Here is a 15,410-nt window from a genome sequence, read left to right as displayed (position 1 = left end):
AACAAAAAACTCCTGTTACCGTGGAGTTGATTCCAACTCATAGTGACCTTATGGGACACAGTGGAACTGCCCCATGGGGTTTCCAAGGCTGTAACCTTCAAGGAAGGAGGACGGAGAATGCCACATCTTTTTCCCTCTGAGCAGCTGGTGGGTTCGAACCAACTTTTTAGTTAGCAGCAGAGTGCTTAACCATTGCACCACCAGGGCTCTTTCAAACACTTAGGCAGAGGACGTGGGGAAGGGGGAGCTGGGAAGAGAAAGTGATCTAAAAAGAAGGATTCAGTATGCCCAAAGCTCAGTATTCTCTAAGCCATGCCACAGGTCAGAACACAGACTGCCACCTGAACTTTCACGGGAGCACAGAAAGGCGGATTTCTGTACATCTTGCTTTATCCTCCTCCTTCTTCCTTGATACTTCCATCCAACCATGCTATTGTTATGTACATGCTCTTGACTATAAAGGACTGCAACCATATTAGAACCAAAGTGGAAAACAGAGATGGGGCAGGGGAGAATCCTTACAATCCTATTGCTTTTACCATTCCTATCCCCTCCCCAGCAACTGAAAAAATACTATCATTATAAGCTATATAAAAGTTCATGCTTTGATTTTAAAATAAACAGTATTTTGATTTTTATTGTGATCATAAAAGTAATGCATGGTCTAGGTGAAAAATGTAGAAAATACAAAATAATGTGTAAAAGAAAATAAAAGTCTCACTACTGAATTTACTATTAACACTTCAATGGATTTTCTCCTAATTCTTTTTCTAACCATTTATTTTATATTGGCTACATATATACAACATAGTCTTTTTTAAATAAAATTTTGAACTATATTATATGAACCACTTTATCTTACTTTTTCATTTAATATATTTTCCCACATCATTATTATATAATAATGAAAATCAATAACTTTGTAATGGTTTGTTAAATGGATTTCCCAAAACTATGTAATGATTCCCTTACTGGCTTTTTAGATGGCCTCCAAGCTGTTACAAATGATATCCTGTTGAACACCCTTATGCTTTCAGTTTTTTCATATTTTGAATTATTTCTTTAGGAGAAATTCCCAGAGATAGGATTACATGGTAAAAAAGGTAGGAACACTTGTATGGCAATTGACACACCAGCTGTTTTTGAAAGGCCCATTCTAATTCATACCACCATCAGTGGAGGAAGAGTTAAAAAATGGCACATTGTTTCAACCTGCTTTTCTTTGCAAACATTTGTTCACCAGTTCTACTTCCTCTTTTTCAGACTGTAGTTAATCTTTTTTTGATCATTTATGTGCTGGGTTTTAGGAGACATTTTTATTAGAAGAGCTCTTTGTAGAACAATAATATTAACCCCTCCCATTATACTGGTTACCAATATTTCCCTCAGCTTATGTGCTCTTAGCCTTTTAATTTTGGTTGGAGACTCCTTTCTTAAACGCCTGCCTCTTGGCTTCAGGTCTTAACACTATATTAAAACTCTTTTCTCAAAAGTGCATAGCTTCTAATTCACTTTTACTGAGCACATTTATAAGGGTTAAACTCAGGCTGCTGTGTTCCCATTGGTGCCCTGTGTCCCACGAGAAAGAAGATACATTCACTGGAGTCTTTCAGCTGCCCCCCATAAGGGCTGGATAGGAGAAAGAGGAAGTAAGGGCTGGGTTCCCCACAAATGTTCTCATCTAAAACATTTTATCTATGATGTAAAAATTGGGGAACAGATAAGTGTGATGATTGAATAACATGACAAACATAATTTTAGTATCACCAAACCATATAGATGAAGATTGTTGAAATAGCAGATGTTTTGTTACCTATACATTTACCACAATTAAAAACATCTAACAATTCTGTTTTTCCAGATTTGACAATGTTATACATGTTGGTTTGACTGTTCCTCTTAGTTCTTTCTCCATTTCCTTTGCTGATTCCTCTTTTTCTTATAGCCCATTAACAACAGATAACCCCCAAATTCTGCTTTTGCCAGACTCTTAAACCTTCATATGCTTTAGACTCTTCTGGGTGGTAGGGAGGAGGCTTATTAAAACAGGTCTGGCTCCCACAAAAGGCCTCCTAAATCTGAGTTTTAGGCTGGACCCTTGGGTCTGTGTATTTTTAAGTAGCTACCTAGGTGAACTCTGTGTGTCTGGGGCTGATGCTAATTTTTAGGACCAACATCTAGAAAGTTCTGCCAAAGACCATGCCTTAATAGCTCCATTAGCCAGCCTCTCCCTTCCATCACAGCTGTCACTGCTTTACTTCAGGTCTGACCCTGTGTAATCACTCTTCCTGTCAGCCACATAACCAGGTGCTGGGGAGACTTCATGTCAGAGTAGAGCTGTGCTCCATATGGTTTTCAATGGCTAACAGGAAGAGTTGCCAGGCTTTTCTTACAAGGCACCTCTGGGTGGACTCAAACCTTCAACCTTTCAGTTAGCAGCTAAACGCATTCTCCATTTGCACCACCCAAAGAATCCTTTAGCTATATAGAAACTTACTAACTTCCCAGAATCATCACACTGTTTCAGAATTGCCCATCTTCACATGCACTATCCCTTCTGCCTGGAATAGCCTTCCTCTCCGACTTAACCTGGTAAAATCCAGCTAGTCCATCGAACTCATAGGTACCTCCTTCAGGCAGATCTCTTGTTCTGGTTTGGATGCACCTCTGTGCTCCCCTGGTGCCTCCCTGCTCATACCTCCCTCAGAGGTTTTATCAGAATGCTCTGAAACTCATGGTCTCCTTGTCTTTCCCCCACTGTGAACATCTTAAAGGCTTGGATTATGTCTTCCCTGCTTCTAGAATACAGTAGGCATCTAATAAATGTTGGACAAGTTAATGAACTCATGTGATTTGCTCATGTGATTTCCAAACCCAGCACTGACCCTCTTTTCCATGGCTGCCATTAGGTATCCTCCAATGCCTCAAAAGACACCTATACCCAGAAAGTCTATCTTTCTCTCAATACAAAACTCCTCTTCCCATCTAACAACACCCTTCACAAACAACACCCATTTCTAGTCAAAGTACCACCATTCTTCTAATATTCTGGGCCAAGAACATTGTCATTATCATTGATTGGTCCTTTTTAATGCAAAAGATCTGTGGTTTGAATCCACCAGCTGGTCTGCAGGAGAAAGATGAGGTAATCTGCTTTTGTAAAGATTTACAGCCTTGGAAATCCTATGGGGCAGTTTTACTCTGTTCTATAGGGTCATTCTGAGTCAGAATCGACTTGATGGCAGTGGGTTTGGTTGTTGTTATTTTTAATCCAAAGTGAACTTCCTTTGATAATTCTCTAACAGAGATGGTATTCCCAGTATTCATGGGTACTTGCAGGCAGTACTTGTCCCATGCTCTCCTGGTAGTTGAGCATTTTGAACATGACCTCCTTCTATCTCTAATCACCCTTTCTCGCCACCACACATACACCCAGATTACAACTCCTCCTAATCAGTATCTTTGTCTAGTTCCTTCCTCTTGCACCTATAGCCAAATCTTTCTAAAAATATCACTCTTACTATGGCCTGAACATCAACACTTACAAGGGAACCTATAAAAATTATTTTTATTGCTTTCAAATATTAATCTAATTAAAAAATTTTAATTTAACTTTAAACTTAGATGAGTTATATTCATTTTAAAGGACACATCTAAATATACAACGTAAAAAACGAAAGGTGTGTCTTCCCATGCTGTCCTTACCTCTAATTCCATTCCCTAGAAGTAATCATTGACTTGGCTCAAATCTGCCCATTTCCCTTAAGCTTTCTCCAGTAAACATTTCCCTATAAGTTTCTTGGACTGAACCATCATATTTAGGGTCCAGACCATAAGCCATTTAGGGCTTGGCTGATTCCAAGTATGTCCATTTTTCTTTTCAATTAACCTTGCAACCTCCTAAGGCTAGATGAAAACTACATGTCCTCTTACATTTCTTTTGAGCTCAGCACTGGGCCTCGGTAAGGCACTTATAAAATATTTTGTAAAGATTGATTTTTTTCCCCAGTAGAAATAATCAAAATCTCCCTCCAACTAAACCTGTTCCCTTTCGTAACTACCTGAAGACCTCACACCCATCAACCCCAGCTGCAAGTAAGCAGGGTGTGCATGGAGCCCAAGCTCCCCTCCTTGGGGCAGAGGTACAGAGAAGCAGGCAAGCAGAGAGAATGAGGGGAAGAGGGAGGGGTGGAGGAAGGTAATGGGACACATGTGTATCTCAGCTGTGGACACAAGATCCTGGGGAAAGGCCAACTGAAACTTTTGTTGGAGTTTTAAAAGTTTGAAATTCTCTGGTGGAAACTGGTAGGGTTCAAGAAAGTATGGATTCAATGCCCCAGCCCTAGAAGCCATCCCTTCTCTGCCCCAAAGCAGCCATGGAACATCTCAGCCTGTCAGTCCACGCAGCCCCTTTTCCTCCCCTTGGCTTCCTGCTTGTCCTTTCAGTCTCCTAGTCCCTCCTTTTCTTCTGGTTGCAAAGGAAGAGCTCCCTTACCAAACAGGAATATGCCATAATATACCACATCTCTTGTCTGTCTCTGAGGGGTCTATCTTGAGAAAGCTTAAGACACTTTCACTCAGAGATGTCTGAGCTGGGTCTGGAGATGCTTTGGGGACAAGGAAAAAGGCCAGAAGGGTAGTGGCTTCAGGTTCCAAGCCCTATATCCTGAGTCAACCAGGCAAACATTATTTTTCTTTCATAAAATGAACTTGTTGCTATTAAAAACGAGAAAAGGATAAATAAAAGACCTAAAAAGTCCCACAGAGTTGAGCCTTGGAGATGAGCACATGTCTGGAACTTAGGTTCAGGATTCAGCTCTATAATTTGTATTACTTCCCCTGAGTCCTTCAGAGCCAACTAGGGTTAGGAGAAACACTGCTCCCTTCTTCCCCCTCAGGCCAGTGGAACCTGCTGTTCTGGGCATGATGAGTCTGTTTTAAAGCAGAATAGCAAGGACAGGAAGGTTCTCAGGGAAAGGGGGAAAGTGGGGCCAAGAATTCCCCATGGTGACTGTTGGGAGAGATAGAGAGGCCTGGCCCTGGCAAGAGAGGCAAAGACTCTTACCTTGACACCGCCATCTGACTTCTTGTTCAATAGGCTTTTGGCAGCTGTGAAAACAAAGAGCAAAATCAAGTCTCCTGCATTGTACCCTCTCCTCAACCTGAAGTCCGGGAGCCAGGTCCTCAAGAGAGTGGGTGTCTGACAAGGGGGCCAGACTGTGGTGTCTGGAACCCTTGGGTGACCTCGAGAAGCCACAGCATCTGCAAGAAGGGCGTCTCAATCGGCATCAGAGCCCTCAGGGCAGCATCCAGGATTTCCTGGGTACCAACGCTCCTCTGACACAGAAGAGGGCTCGGCTGAAACAGGGACACACTGACTTAGAAGGAGAAATCCGTGCTCATTATTGGGGCTGCCTGGGGCACTGGGAACTCTGCCTTCCATAGCTTCCAACCCAGGCCCGGAAGCAGAGTCCCTAGATGCCGTGGAGAGTCTCAGGATGGCCAAGCTGGAAGGATGCAAGACATCTCCTGAGTGTTCTCAAGAAACGGAATGTCACAATTCACAAAGAGACCAGACATGAGGACACACAGACACAGACACAGAAATCAGGACCACCTACAGGAGGGTTTCGCCAGGGGATTGAAGCCTTGACTGGGCAGGTCCTCACCAGGTTTATTGAGTCCCATCTCACTGCCCTTTCCCCCAAGCCACCTCTCTGAATCTATGAGCAGGAAGGCCTGGGTAGAACAATGAAACATTAAATAAATGCCAGCCAGGCTTGAGGTGATCAGCTCTGTGACACCAGCTGGCCACAAAGGCTGTAAGAGGGCAGCAGACAGTGGGAGAGTATGGGAGGCACAGGGTGATGGAAACAGCCCAACTGTCTGATGTATGTAGACTGCCCTGGATTTGTAACTGGGTTCCAACACTTGCTAGCTGTTTGACTTTGGGTTATTTAACCTCTCTGAGCCTTAATTTCCTTAACTATAAAATGGGGATAAAACAGGGTCGCGGTCACAGGGAAGTGGTGGGGATCCGATGGGATCATATATGAAAAGTACTCAGCAGAGTGCCCGGCATATAAGTGTTAACTGTTGTCACTATTGCTGCTGTCACTCTTCCTTTCATGTGGCCATTCCTACCCCAAGCTGTGTCCCACCTCTCACCAGTCAGAAAAAAGGTCCTTCCATTGCAAAAATTCTGACTCTAAAAATGTCCTTTGGCCCTATGTCCAGCACTAGGTCCCTATCATGCTGGAACTTATTTTTGTTTTAGTGTGTCTTCCACCTATCAGGCTAAGTCTTTACATGCATCTGTCACATCACCTGGGGAGCTGGGGGGGGGGGACTTATGCCTATTCCATCCCCAGGGATACTGATTTTATTTGTCTGTAGTGGGGTCTGGGGATCAGGATTTTTTACAAGTTCCCAGATCATTAATTGTCCAGTATGGGTGGGGTTGAGAGCCTTCAGCATATGAGCTCTTAAGCATCATCATTGTTATTCATTATTCCCATTGGACAGATAAGGAAACTAAGGCTAGGAGAGCTGAAGTGAAGTACTTAGGGGGTAATAGGGCTGGGATCCAAACACAAGAGGGCTGACTCCACAGCTACCACACTCTATAGCCTCTCAATCCTGCAAACACGAGACATCACAATTTTGAGGGCTTGGCTTCCTCTATGGGGACTGCTGAGGTCTAGTCTTAGTACTGGGCAGCTTCAGGCCATGCCCAGGGCTATTTCTGGGGGGTCACAGTCTGCCGCAGCCCTCTGCAGGCAGGTCTGGCTCTCAGTCTGCCTGGAGGAAAGTTCTCCTGCCGCCCAGCTCCACGTCCTCCAGGCCATTGCCTCCTGAGAGTCGGCAAGCGCCCAGCATGCATGGCTGGTTAGGGGGCTTCGTAACACCAATGTGCTTGCAGATGCCAAGTTAGGTCATCCGTCCGGCATGCCCATCTCAGCCCGCAAGCAGGGGACTCGTCTCCCTGGTGAGTGGGCCTGGCATGCTGGCCCTCCTGGTGGGGTGGCAGGGAGCCGAGACAGGCGGTCGGGGAGGACTCATGCCACATACCTTGCCCGGCCAGGCCGGCGGCGCTCGCGGCAGGCGAGGCGGGGGCGGAGCTCTGCCTGCCAACTGAGGGGATACAATCTCTCAGTGCACAGAGCTGCCGCAAAGCCACGGGGGCCAGTCAGCAGCGAGCATGCCCCAGCACGAGGTGGTGGGAACCCGCTGGCCGCCCACGCACAGCAAGGCCTAGGTGGCGTGGCCAAGCCAGCCGAGCTGAGGGGAGCAGAGGCGCCAGAGGGGGCAGGCTGATGAGGCAGGTGCAGCCAGCCCTGTAGCAGTCTGGGGGCCTGAAAGAGCTGGGCTTTGATGGGGGCCTAGGGAATACCATGGCTCCACCTGGTGGAAGTGGCTTCAGCTCTCATCCCATGACCACTTCAGGTGAGTCAACAAGTAAGGGCCTGGTTGGTTGAGAGGCAGGTGCCCTTTTTGAGGTAGCCCATCTCTAGCTTAAAGCTATGAAAAAGTAAGTCTCACTTTTAGACTTTCCCTGCCTAAGACCTAAATGAGGGCATTATCAGAGCGCAGGAAGCAGAGAGGAACTCTTTTCCCTGCCACATTCAGTAGAAGGACTGGTACTTGGGGCCCGGGAGGGTCTATGGCCCCGACTACCATGGCCCCAGTTCCTCAGAGACACAGGCCCCTTTCCCTCCTCAAGGGAGGTGCTGGGAAAGGCAGCTTTTCTTACCCCGTAGGTCACCATGTTCTGAGGGCACATAAGCCTGAGAAATGAGCCCTCAGAAAGAAAACAAAGGCTGCTGAAGCAATATTCTAAAAGTCCTGATTTCACCATTAGCCAAGTTGCTAGAGTCCAAGGCTAACCTGCAACCACTAACCAAAAAACCAGTTTCTATCAAGTCAGCTCCAACTCATAGTAACGGATGTGTGCAGAGTAGAACTGTGCCCAGAGAGTTTCATGACTGTGACCTTTGCAAGCAGATTGCCAGCACTTTCTTCCAAGGTGCCCAAGTTGCCTCTGGGTGGGTTCAAACTGTCAACCTTTTGGTTAGCAGTTGAGTGCTTAACCATTTGCATCACCTAAGGATGCCCAAGCTGTACCCCTAATGGGGGCCAACTCAGAAAATAGCCAAGCTCATCCCCAAGAAAACATACTGGTGCCCCTCTTCCCTCATTACACCTGTAGACAAGAGATGGAGACATCTCTTTCCATAGAAGCTTCTAGAGATGGGCTCTGTTCTCATTATCTCAGAATGAAAACAGAACCGGCCCTTCTGGAAAGACCACAACAGAGTTCTCTAACCTGAAAGTCCAACAAGGTCTGAGCAACAAGGAGGCAGCTCTTTGGGGACAAGAAAAAGTGTTTTGTCCTAACAGCCTGATTTACTGAAACCAGAATACCGATTTCCTGAAATGGGATGGGGAAGGGGTGGAGGGATGATGTGGAGGCCATAGGAAGGGGCCTGTGATACTGATTCCCAGGCTGAGAGAAGCAGTCGTCTGTCTTCACGTTTCTGTGACTGAGAAAGGAGAGATGACAGATCATAGTTCTAGGGTCAGCATAGAAACGCCCTTGAGCGCCCTCTAGCAAGGCTCTTAAACCAAGAAAAGCAGAAGCTACAAGTAGTTAGTTAGGCACAAGAAGCATGAAGTGGGGCTACAGCTCTGTTTCTAATGGAGGCGGTTGCTGGACTCCTGTTCCCGTCTGTGAGAGCTGAATCCAGAATCACAATCCTACCCTCATGGACATCCACAACACAAGAGAGTCCCAAGCCAGGGTCACAGGGCCTTCCCATCTAGTCCTGATGTCTCTGGAGCCCTGTGGCTCTCCAACTAGAGCTCATGAAGCCCCAGGTCTTCTTGCCTGCAGCATCCTCAGAGCCAGGGCTCTAAAGTTACCCAGAACTAGCACAGACCAGCCCACTGGGACTCAAGTTCAAGGGAGCAACCTGTACCCAGAGGTAGTAAGCAATCCCAACAGTTCCCTCTCCATGACAGTACAGAGGAAAGTCTCATTATGAGAATGAGAGAAGGTGCGGGGGGGTGGGGATGGGGGTGGCAGTTGTGGGGATGCATCAGAGATGGGGATGAAACTAGGGGAAATGGCTACCCGGGAAAGACCTTTCTGTTTTCAGTCTTAACTTTAATCGTTTCCTCACAGAAAATCCACCGAGCTTTCCCCCAGCTGAGGGTAAACAACGAGGGTAGAGGAGAGAGGGTAACTGGAGTGTCTTGCATCGAAAAGAAATGTCAAGTATGATTTCCATATCATTGGTCCCAACTCCCCCAATTTCTCATGCAAACAGAAGCAAGTTCCTTTTCCTCCCTCCTTCTGGTCTCTTTTTCTTCACTTTCACAACTAGTTATCACTGAGAATATTTTAAGCCCAACTAAAAGGTTTAAACACCTGGAATAATTTCCATTTGTCATCTCTGCTTAGACACAATGAAGTAGGGATTGTCCCTGTCAGCAAATGAATGAAGGAGACTGAGAAGACCCAATGCACCTTTTATCTCTTTTTCCCTAGCACATCTTCTAATCCCCTAGATTGGCTAAAAATCTCAAAATGCTGCAAGTCTTCAGAGAATTAAATAAGAAATCAGAGACAAATTGGAAGGTGAGCAGGCTACTCCTAGAGCGTTCTGGTGAACAGTATTTATAAATCTGAACCCAAGCGAAGTCTCACAGAATCTCAGGTTACAGGACCTAGCAGCAACTACAGTGGCTCCTCAAATCAGGATCCTCAGTCATCCTGGTCAAGGTGTTGCTAGGATACCCAGTGCTGCCTCGGATGGCAACCACCCCCTCCTGACCCACTCACCTCAGTAGGATTAAAATGTGCTGCTGGGGAAACATACCTGAAAAATTCCTGGAGACAAGCATGGTCGTGAGGATGGCACCCTGGGGAAAGAGGAGGGTCCTATGAATTCAACCGGACTCTATAACATGTGGCCTGATCTCAGGCAATGGCAGCTCCTGGCTAGAGCCAGAAGATATCAGGTCTTTGGGGCCTCCTCCATGTACAATCTTCATAGCTTAGCTCCAGCCAGAAAAGGGGCTCTCTTCCTTGATGGGGCAGGGGTGGGGCACACTGTTAAAGGGCATGATTTCGGGATACAGGGACCCAGAAGGCAAGACTCACCTTCAGTTTCCTTCGGGCATTGAACTTGCGCAAACACTCCACAGTCTCCTGACGATGCATCATGGACGCCACCGTGGATCGTTGCTGGAAACCAAACACATAGGCCTGTGAGCCTCTAGCACAGACCTTCTCTGCTTCCCCAGCTGACAGTATGCTTAGGAGGAGGTCGTGTACTCAGTCAGGGCACACCCCCCCCCCAAGAGCCACTCCAGAGATGAAATGAGCTCATGGATGTGGAAATGCTTTTAGAATAAAAGTACTACCCCAAACTCAAGGTGATATAAGGACAGTGATCTGAACACTAAAACACTACTGATAACTGATGCTAGATGATGGTACCCTAGAGAGCATTCATCTTCCTGGGGAATTGGAAGGAGTGTCCTGTATGTTGTGAGGCTCATTCAGTGACTCCTATTTACTGAGCACCTCCTGCATCCCAGACTGTGAGCAGTGAGAGAACAAGCAGGGTTCCTGCTCTCTACAGAGGACCACTCATTCCTCCTAAGAGCCTCTCTCAACATTCCTGCACAAGGTCCACAATGAAGCTGTCATCTGAGAAACTAAGGATCATTTTAGGAGGAAAGGTTTTCTTCAATGTATCTATGACTAACTTGCCTTGCCTCCTTAAACATGAGTCTATCGGACAGGAGTTACATTTCCTTGATGACTGAGGGTCATCAATACAAGCATCAAGGATTATGCAATGTCATAATTAGTGAGGTTCTCAGGGGCTGAGATACAGGGTGGAGGCCACAAAAACACTATATTTTAGTGGAGGTCACTAAAACACTGTTATTTCCTCAATTCTGAGCCTCTGTTTTAAGTTGTACTCCCCTCCCCATTTTTTTAAAAAAAAATTTATTTTGGCTTAAGTGAAAATTTACAGAGCAAATTCATTTTCCATACAGCAGTTCATACACATTTCATTTCATGACATTGATGGCAATCCCTATAATGTAACAGCTCTCTTCCCACTTCTTCCCTGTAGTTACCTCTTCCCTGTGTCCTTCTTGCCTACACATTCCTGCCCTCTGAGCTATCTCCCTGTGCAAATATTGCTCTTCTGATCTCCCATGTTGATTGTTCTAAGGAGTATGCCTACTGGTTTAAATGTTCACCTTATATGTCTGTCTATTATTTGTCTGGAAGCCACAGGAATGAGTTCAATTCCAGGTCTGAAGGGTGACTAGGGACTATAGTCTCGGGGGTTTCACCAGTCTCTGTCTCACCCCCTCCCTTGCTGTGAACTGTCTTGGCCAGTCTGCTAGAAAAATCAATCCTATAACCCTGGTGCTCCCAGCCCCACTGGGCCACCAGCAAAGTCTTGCCCTCGTTCCTGGTCCACTCCCTTTCTTGGTTCCCAAAGTAACTCCTCCAATCTTCTCCACCTTCACTCCCTCCTCCTCAATGTGAACTTCTCTATAACAAGAGAGAGGGGGCACTAAATAAGCACTATTTCAACTTCAGCCCCTCACCCACAAACTGATTCTCACCTGCCTTCAACCCCATCACTCCTGGGGGGCAACAAAGAGTCCTCCACCTGGGCTCGGAAGCTCTCACTTTACTTATTATCCAAACACTTGCTCCTTCAATTAGCCAGTATTTTCAACCTCTACTTCCACACTAAGGAGTTCTGGTGGCCCAGTGGTTAAAGCATTCAATTGCTAAACAAAAGGTCAGTGGTTCGAATCTACCAACTGTTCTACAGGAGAAAGATGAAGCAGTCTGCTTCTGTAAAGACTGAAAGCCTTGGAACCCCTATGGAGCAGTAGTACTCTGTCCTATAGGGTCACTGCGTGTTGGAATCAACTCGATGGCAGTGAGTTTTGGTTGGTCTCCCATATTAGATTCTCTTCTGTAGTCTATACGTTATATTCAAGCTTCTCTTAGAAAAAAACCAACCAACCAACCAACAAAAAACCTCCCCTTGGCCCACCTTTCTTCCACTAATGCCAATGCTTTCTCCCATAACTCTGTAGCTTTCTGAAAATGCAACATACGTTCTCCTCCTCACCCCCATTTCTGTTTCACCTTTCTGAAAACAGGTTTCTGTCTCTACCAGAGACTATGAAACAATGGCCTCTAATATCAGCCAATGGATTACTTCCCATCTTTATCTTGGACTCTGCAGCCTCTGGTTGATCCCTTACTAAAACCTCCTGTTTCTTAGCTTCTGGGATCTCCTGCTCCTGAATCTCCTCCTCCATAGACCTTCTCATTCTCAGTCCCCTTGCTGGTGCCTCTACCTCTTCCTGTCATTAAATGCTGGTGTTTATTACCCAGCTCTTCAAGCTCATGAGAAGAAATTTCATGGGCAGAGGAACCAATCTATTTTTACAGCCTTACCACCACCTGTATAGGAACGACCATAACCCATATTTCTAATTTTCAATTTCTTTTCTAATCTCTAGGACCAGATTTCTAACTATCCACTGATGTTTCCATTGGAAGGTCCCCTAGATTGCACTCAACATGTACCAAACTAAAAGCATCATCTTTTCTCACTAACTGGTTCTTCCTCCTGGATTTTTTTCTGCCAAAGAAAGGTACAACCCTCCACTCCAACAGCCAAGTCAAAGCCCCTCTCCTTCATGCTTCAAACTGCACAGATCACGATATTCTTCTGATTCTACCTCCCAAATCTCTCTTGCATTTGTCCACTTCTCACCATCCACTCACCCCTCCTCATTACCCTTGGCGGTAGACCTCCCAAGCTCTTGCTTAATAATCACAACAGCTTCCTGAGTTTCCTACTGCTGGGCCCTTTATTCTTCCATTTCATTTTCCAATTCCAGGGTAATCTTTCTTAAATGCAAATTTCACCTTCTCTTTAAAACTTTTACCTGGTCCCCTAGGCTTTCAGAATAAAATCCAAACTCTTCAGGCAGAACCTTGTATGTTATGGAATCCTTCTGGCCTCATCTTATATTCCTGTAGCTACATCATAATCTACAACCAAACTAATAATATTCCTTAAACATGCCATAGTTTCTCATGCCTTCTCATAGTGGTACATGCTAACCTCTGTCTAGAGGCTACCCTCCTAGGGAACTCCTACTCATCTGCAAGAACCAGAGGTGTCAGAGGTCACCTCTTTCATGCCACCTTCAGTAATTCTATCCCCTACCAGGGATAGTGGGCATTCCTATGTTCTCATTAGATTTTTCTATGTATTTGTCACATTGTAGAAACATTATCTGTCTGAGTGTCTGTTTCCTCAGATAATCTTTGAGATCTTTGGGGGCAGGGACTATGCCTCATTCATCTTTATATCTCCAATACCTGGCACAGGGACGAGCACCAAAGAGGCATTCAATAAACATGGGCTAGGACAAATAAGTAAATGCACCCTGGTTGTCAGGATGCCTAACTATAGCAGAACCTCTTTTGTGAAAGCAGCTATGTTAGCTTGATAGAATCGTGCTTGGAACCAGAGTACGTCAACCTGCATCAATAGCCTAGGGGCTCTCCTAAAAATTCAGCAGCTGAGCTGTAGGCTGCTCTTTTGAACTGCTCAGAGGCCCCCTTATTTATTTGCCAGGCCTTGGTCACATTTCCATTGGGGCTGTAAGAGCTGAGAGCTGGGTATGCATCCTGAGCTTGGGAATGTACTTTAGGTTCTGCCACCTTCTTTCTGTCAACTAACTACCTGGAGTCTGTAAGGGTTAACCTAGGCTCTTATTCAGAATGGAATGAAATTACAATCCTACAACGGTTAGTAGGGAAGAGACAGGTAGAGGTCTGTAAGCCCCACTGCTAGCCACGAGTTCCTTCTGGTGACATCTACTGACCCTGGGCCCCACCCAGTCTTCCTCCCTCTTGGCGGGGTCCTCTCTCAGAGCCTAGAAAGATTCTGTGTTTGTAAAAAGGAGGGTACTGAGAATAGTGAAGGCCAACATCCCAGATCCCCTCAACGCCAAAGACACTTACGCAGACCCACGGGTGTTTGAGAGCCTGGTCAGCTGTGATACGCTTTGCTGGGTTTATGGTAAGCATCTGGTTGATCAAGTTCTTGGCTTCAGGAGTCACCGTGTCCCACTCTGGTGATGGAAACTAAGGAGCAGGAATAGGGAGAGGAGGGATATGAAGTGTGTAAACCTCACATCCTGAAAGTAGGCTCTGTCTTCACCCCAACTCCTATAACTGGGACCCTCTGTGATCTAAAGCTGTACCAAGGGGTGGAAAAGCCCTGAGAATATCACACAACTTGTATCAACTTAAAAGATTGGGAAAGGAAAACAGAAAAATCATGGTTAAAATGCCAGAACGTCAGAGCAGAGCTGGAAGGGCCCCCTGGCATCTTCTGGCTCAACTCCATCTCTCCATTTAGGAGAAAATAGTGGCTCTGTGATGTACCCAATGTCTCACTGCAGTGGAGTAGGCTTCAGACTTCTCTTCCCTACATCGTGCGGGGCTGTTTTGCAGCACACCACAGTGCCCTTTTATTCTTTACAGATAATAGATCAAAGGGTTTCAGTGGGCTCCTTGTTTTTATAGCTACCAATAAAGGATGTTAAAAAAAAAGTTGTTCCCTGGGACAAGAGGTGGCAAGAACTGAGCCCTGTATGCCCCTCCCTGGGTCCTCAGAGTACCCTAACCTCCTCATATCACGTCACATACTAAACACACTGTCCCCTTTCTTGGACAGAGCCCAAGGGGTGGAAGTTCTGCCCTTCCGGCTTGGTGGCTCAGATCTCCAGTGAACCCGTCCTTACATCATAGGCTCCAGCCTTGATCTGCTGATATAGCTTGTGTTGATCCTCGTCCCAAAAGGGAGGGTATCCCACCAGGAGGATATACAGGATGACCCCTATGAGACAGAACACACATGTCACTAGGATCCGTCACCTACTTCCCTGAGGAACCAAGAAAAGCCACACAGGGCTCAGAGCCACCCAGAAAAGCAAGGGCCAAACCAGAGTTAGAAGTGGGAGGCAGCTGAAAATGCTGTATCCCTGACCTCCTGCTGTGCTCCATGCCCTGTGTCCCTGAGTCACTTTAGGGAGTTATTCAGGCACAACCCATCCTCCAGGGCATGGACAAACCATGCTCCAAGAAGGATGCAGCAGAATCCAGGAAGCTTTTGGGCTTGGGGAGGGGATGTGATGGCAGCAGCCATCCCAGGAGCACTGGAGCCAACACCATGATTTCACATGTATCAGACACTCATGGGCCCCACAAGGAATAGTGATGTCTTTTTCTCATCATTACTGAAGTCAAGAGCCCTTAACACTGACAAGAGGAG

At 46.1% G+C, this 15,410-nt stretch overlaps 1 protein-coding gene across 1 annotated transcript in view; it reads right to left on the bottom strand.

The window, feature by feature from the left end:
• Positions 1–15,410, bottom strand: part of CAMK2G (calcium/calmodulin dependent protein kinase II gamma) — a 65,038-nt gene that overhangs the window by 14,887 nt on the left and 34,741 nt on the right. Inside the window, exons 9-14 of the mRNA XM_042780915.1 lie at positions 14,881–14,975; positions 14,096–14,218; positions 10,166–10,249; positions 9,882–9,924; positions 7,072–7,134; positions 5,066–5,109 (exon numbers count right to left, since the gene is read on the bottom strand). Of these exons, the coding sequence (XP_042636849.1) occupies positions 5,066–5,109; positions 7,072–7,134; positions 9,882–9,924; positions 10,166–10,249; positions 14,096–14,218; positions 14,881–14,975 (452 nt within the window). The remainder of the gene's footprint in view (positions 1–5,065; positions 5,110–7,071; positions 7,135–9,881; positions 9,925–10,165; positions 10,250–14,095; positions 14,219–14,880; positions 14,976–15,410) is intronic.

Source organism: Orycteropus afer, unplaced genomic scaffold, assembly GCF_000298275.1.
Source record: "Orycteropus afer afer isolate SDZICR_OR568_19922 unplaced genomic scaffold, OryAfe1.0 scaffold00070, whole genome shotgun sequence".
Taxonomy (NCBI): domain Eukaryota; kingdom Metazoa; phylum Chordata; class Mammalia; order Tubulidentata; family Orycteropodidae; genus Orycteropus; species Orycteropus afer.
The sequence above is the reverse complement of the archived record's forward strand: the minus strand, read 5'-3'. Positions and strand labels throughout refer to the sequence as shown.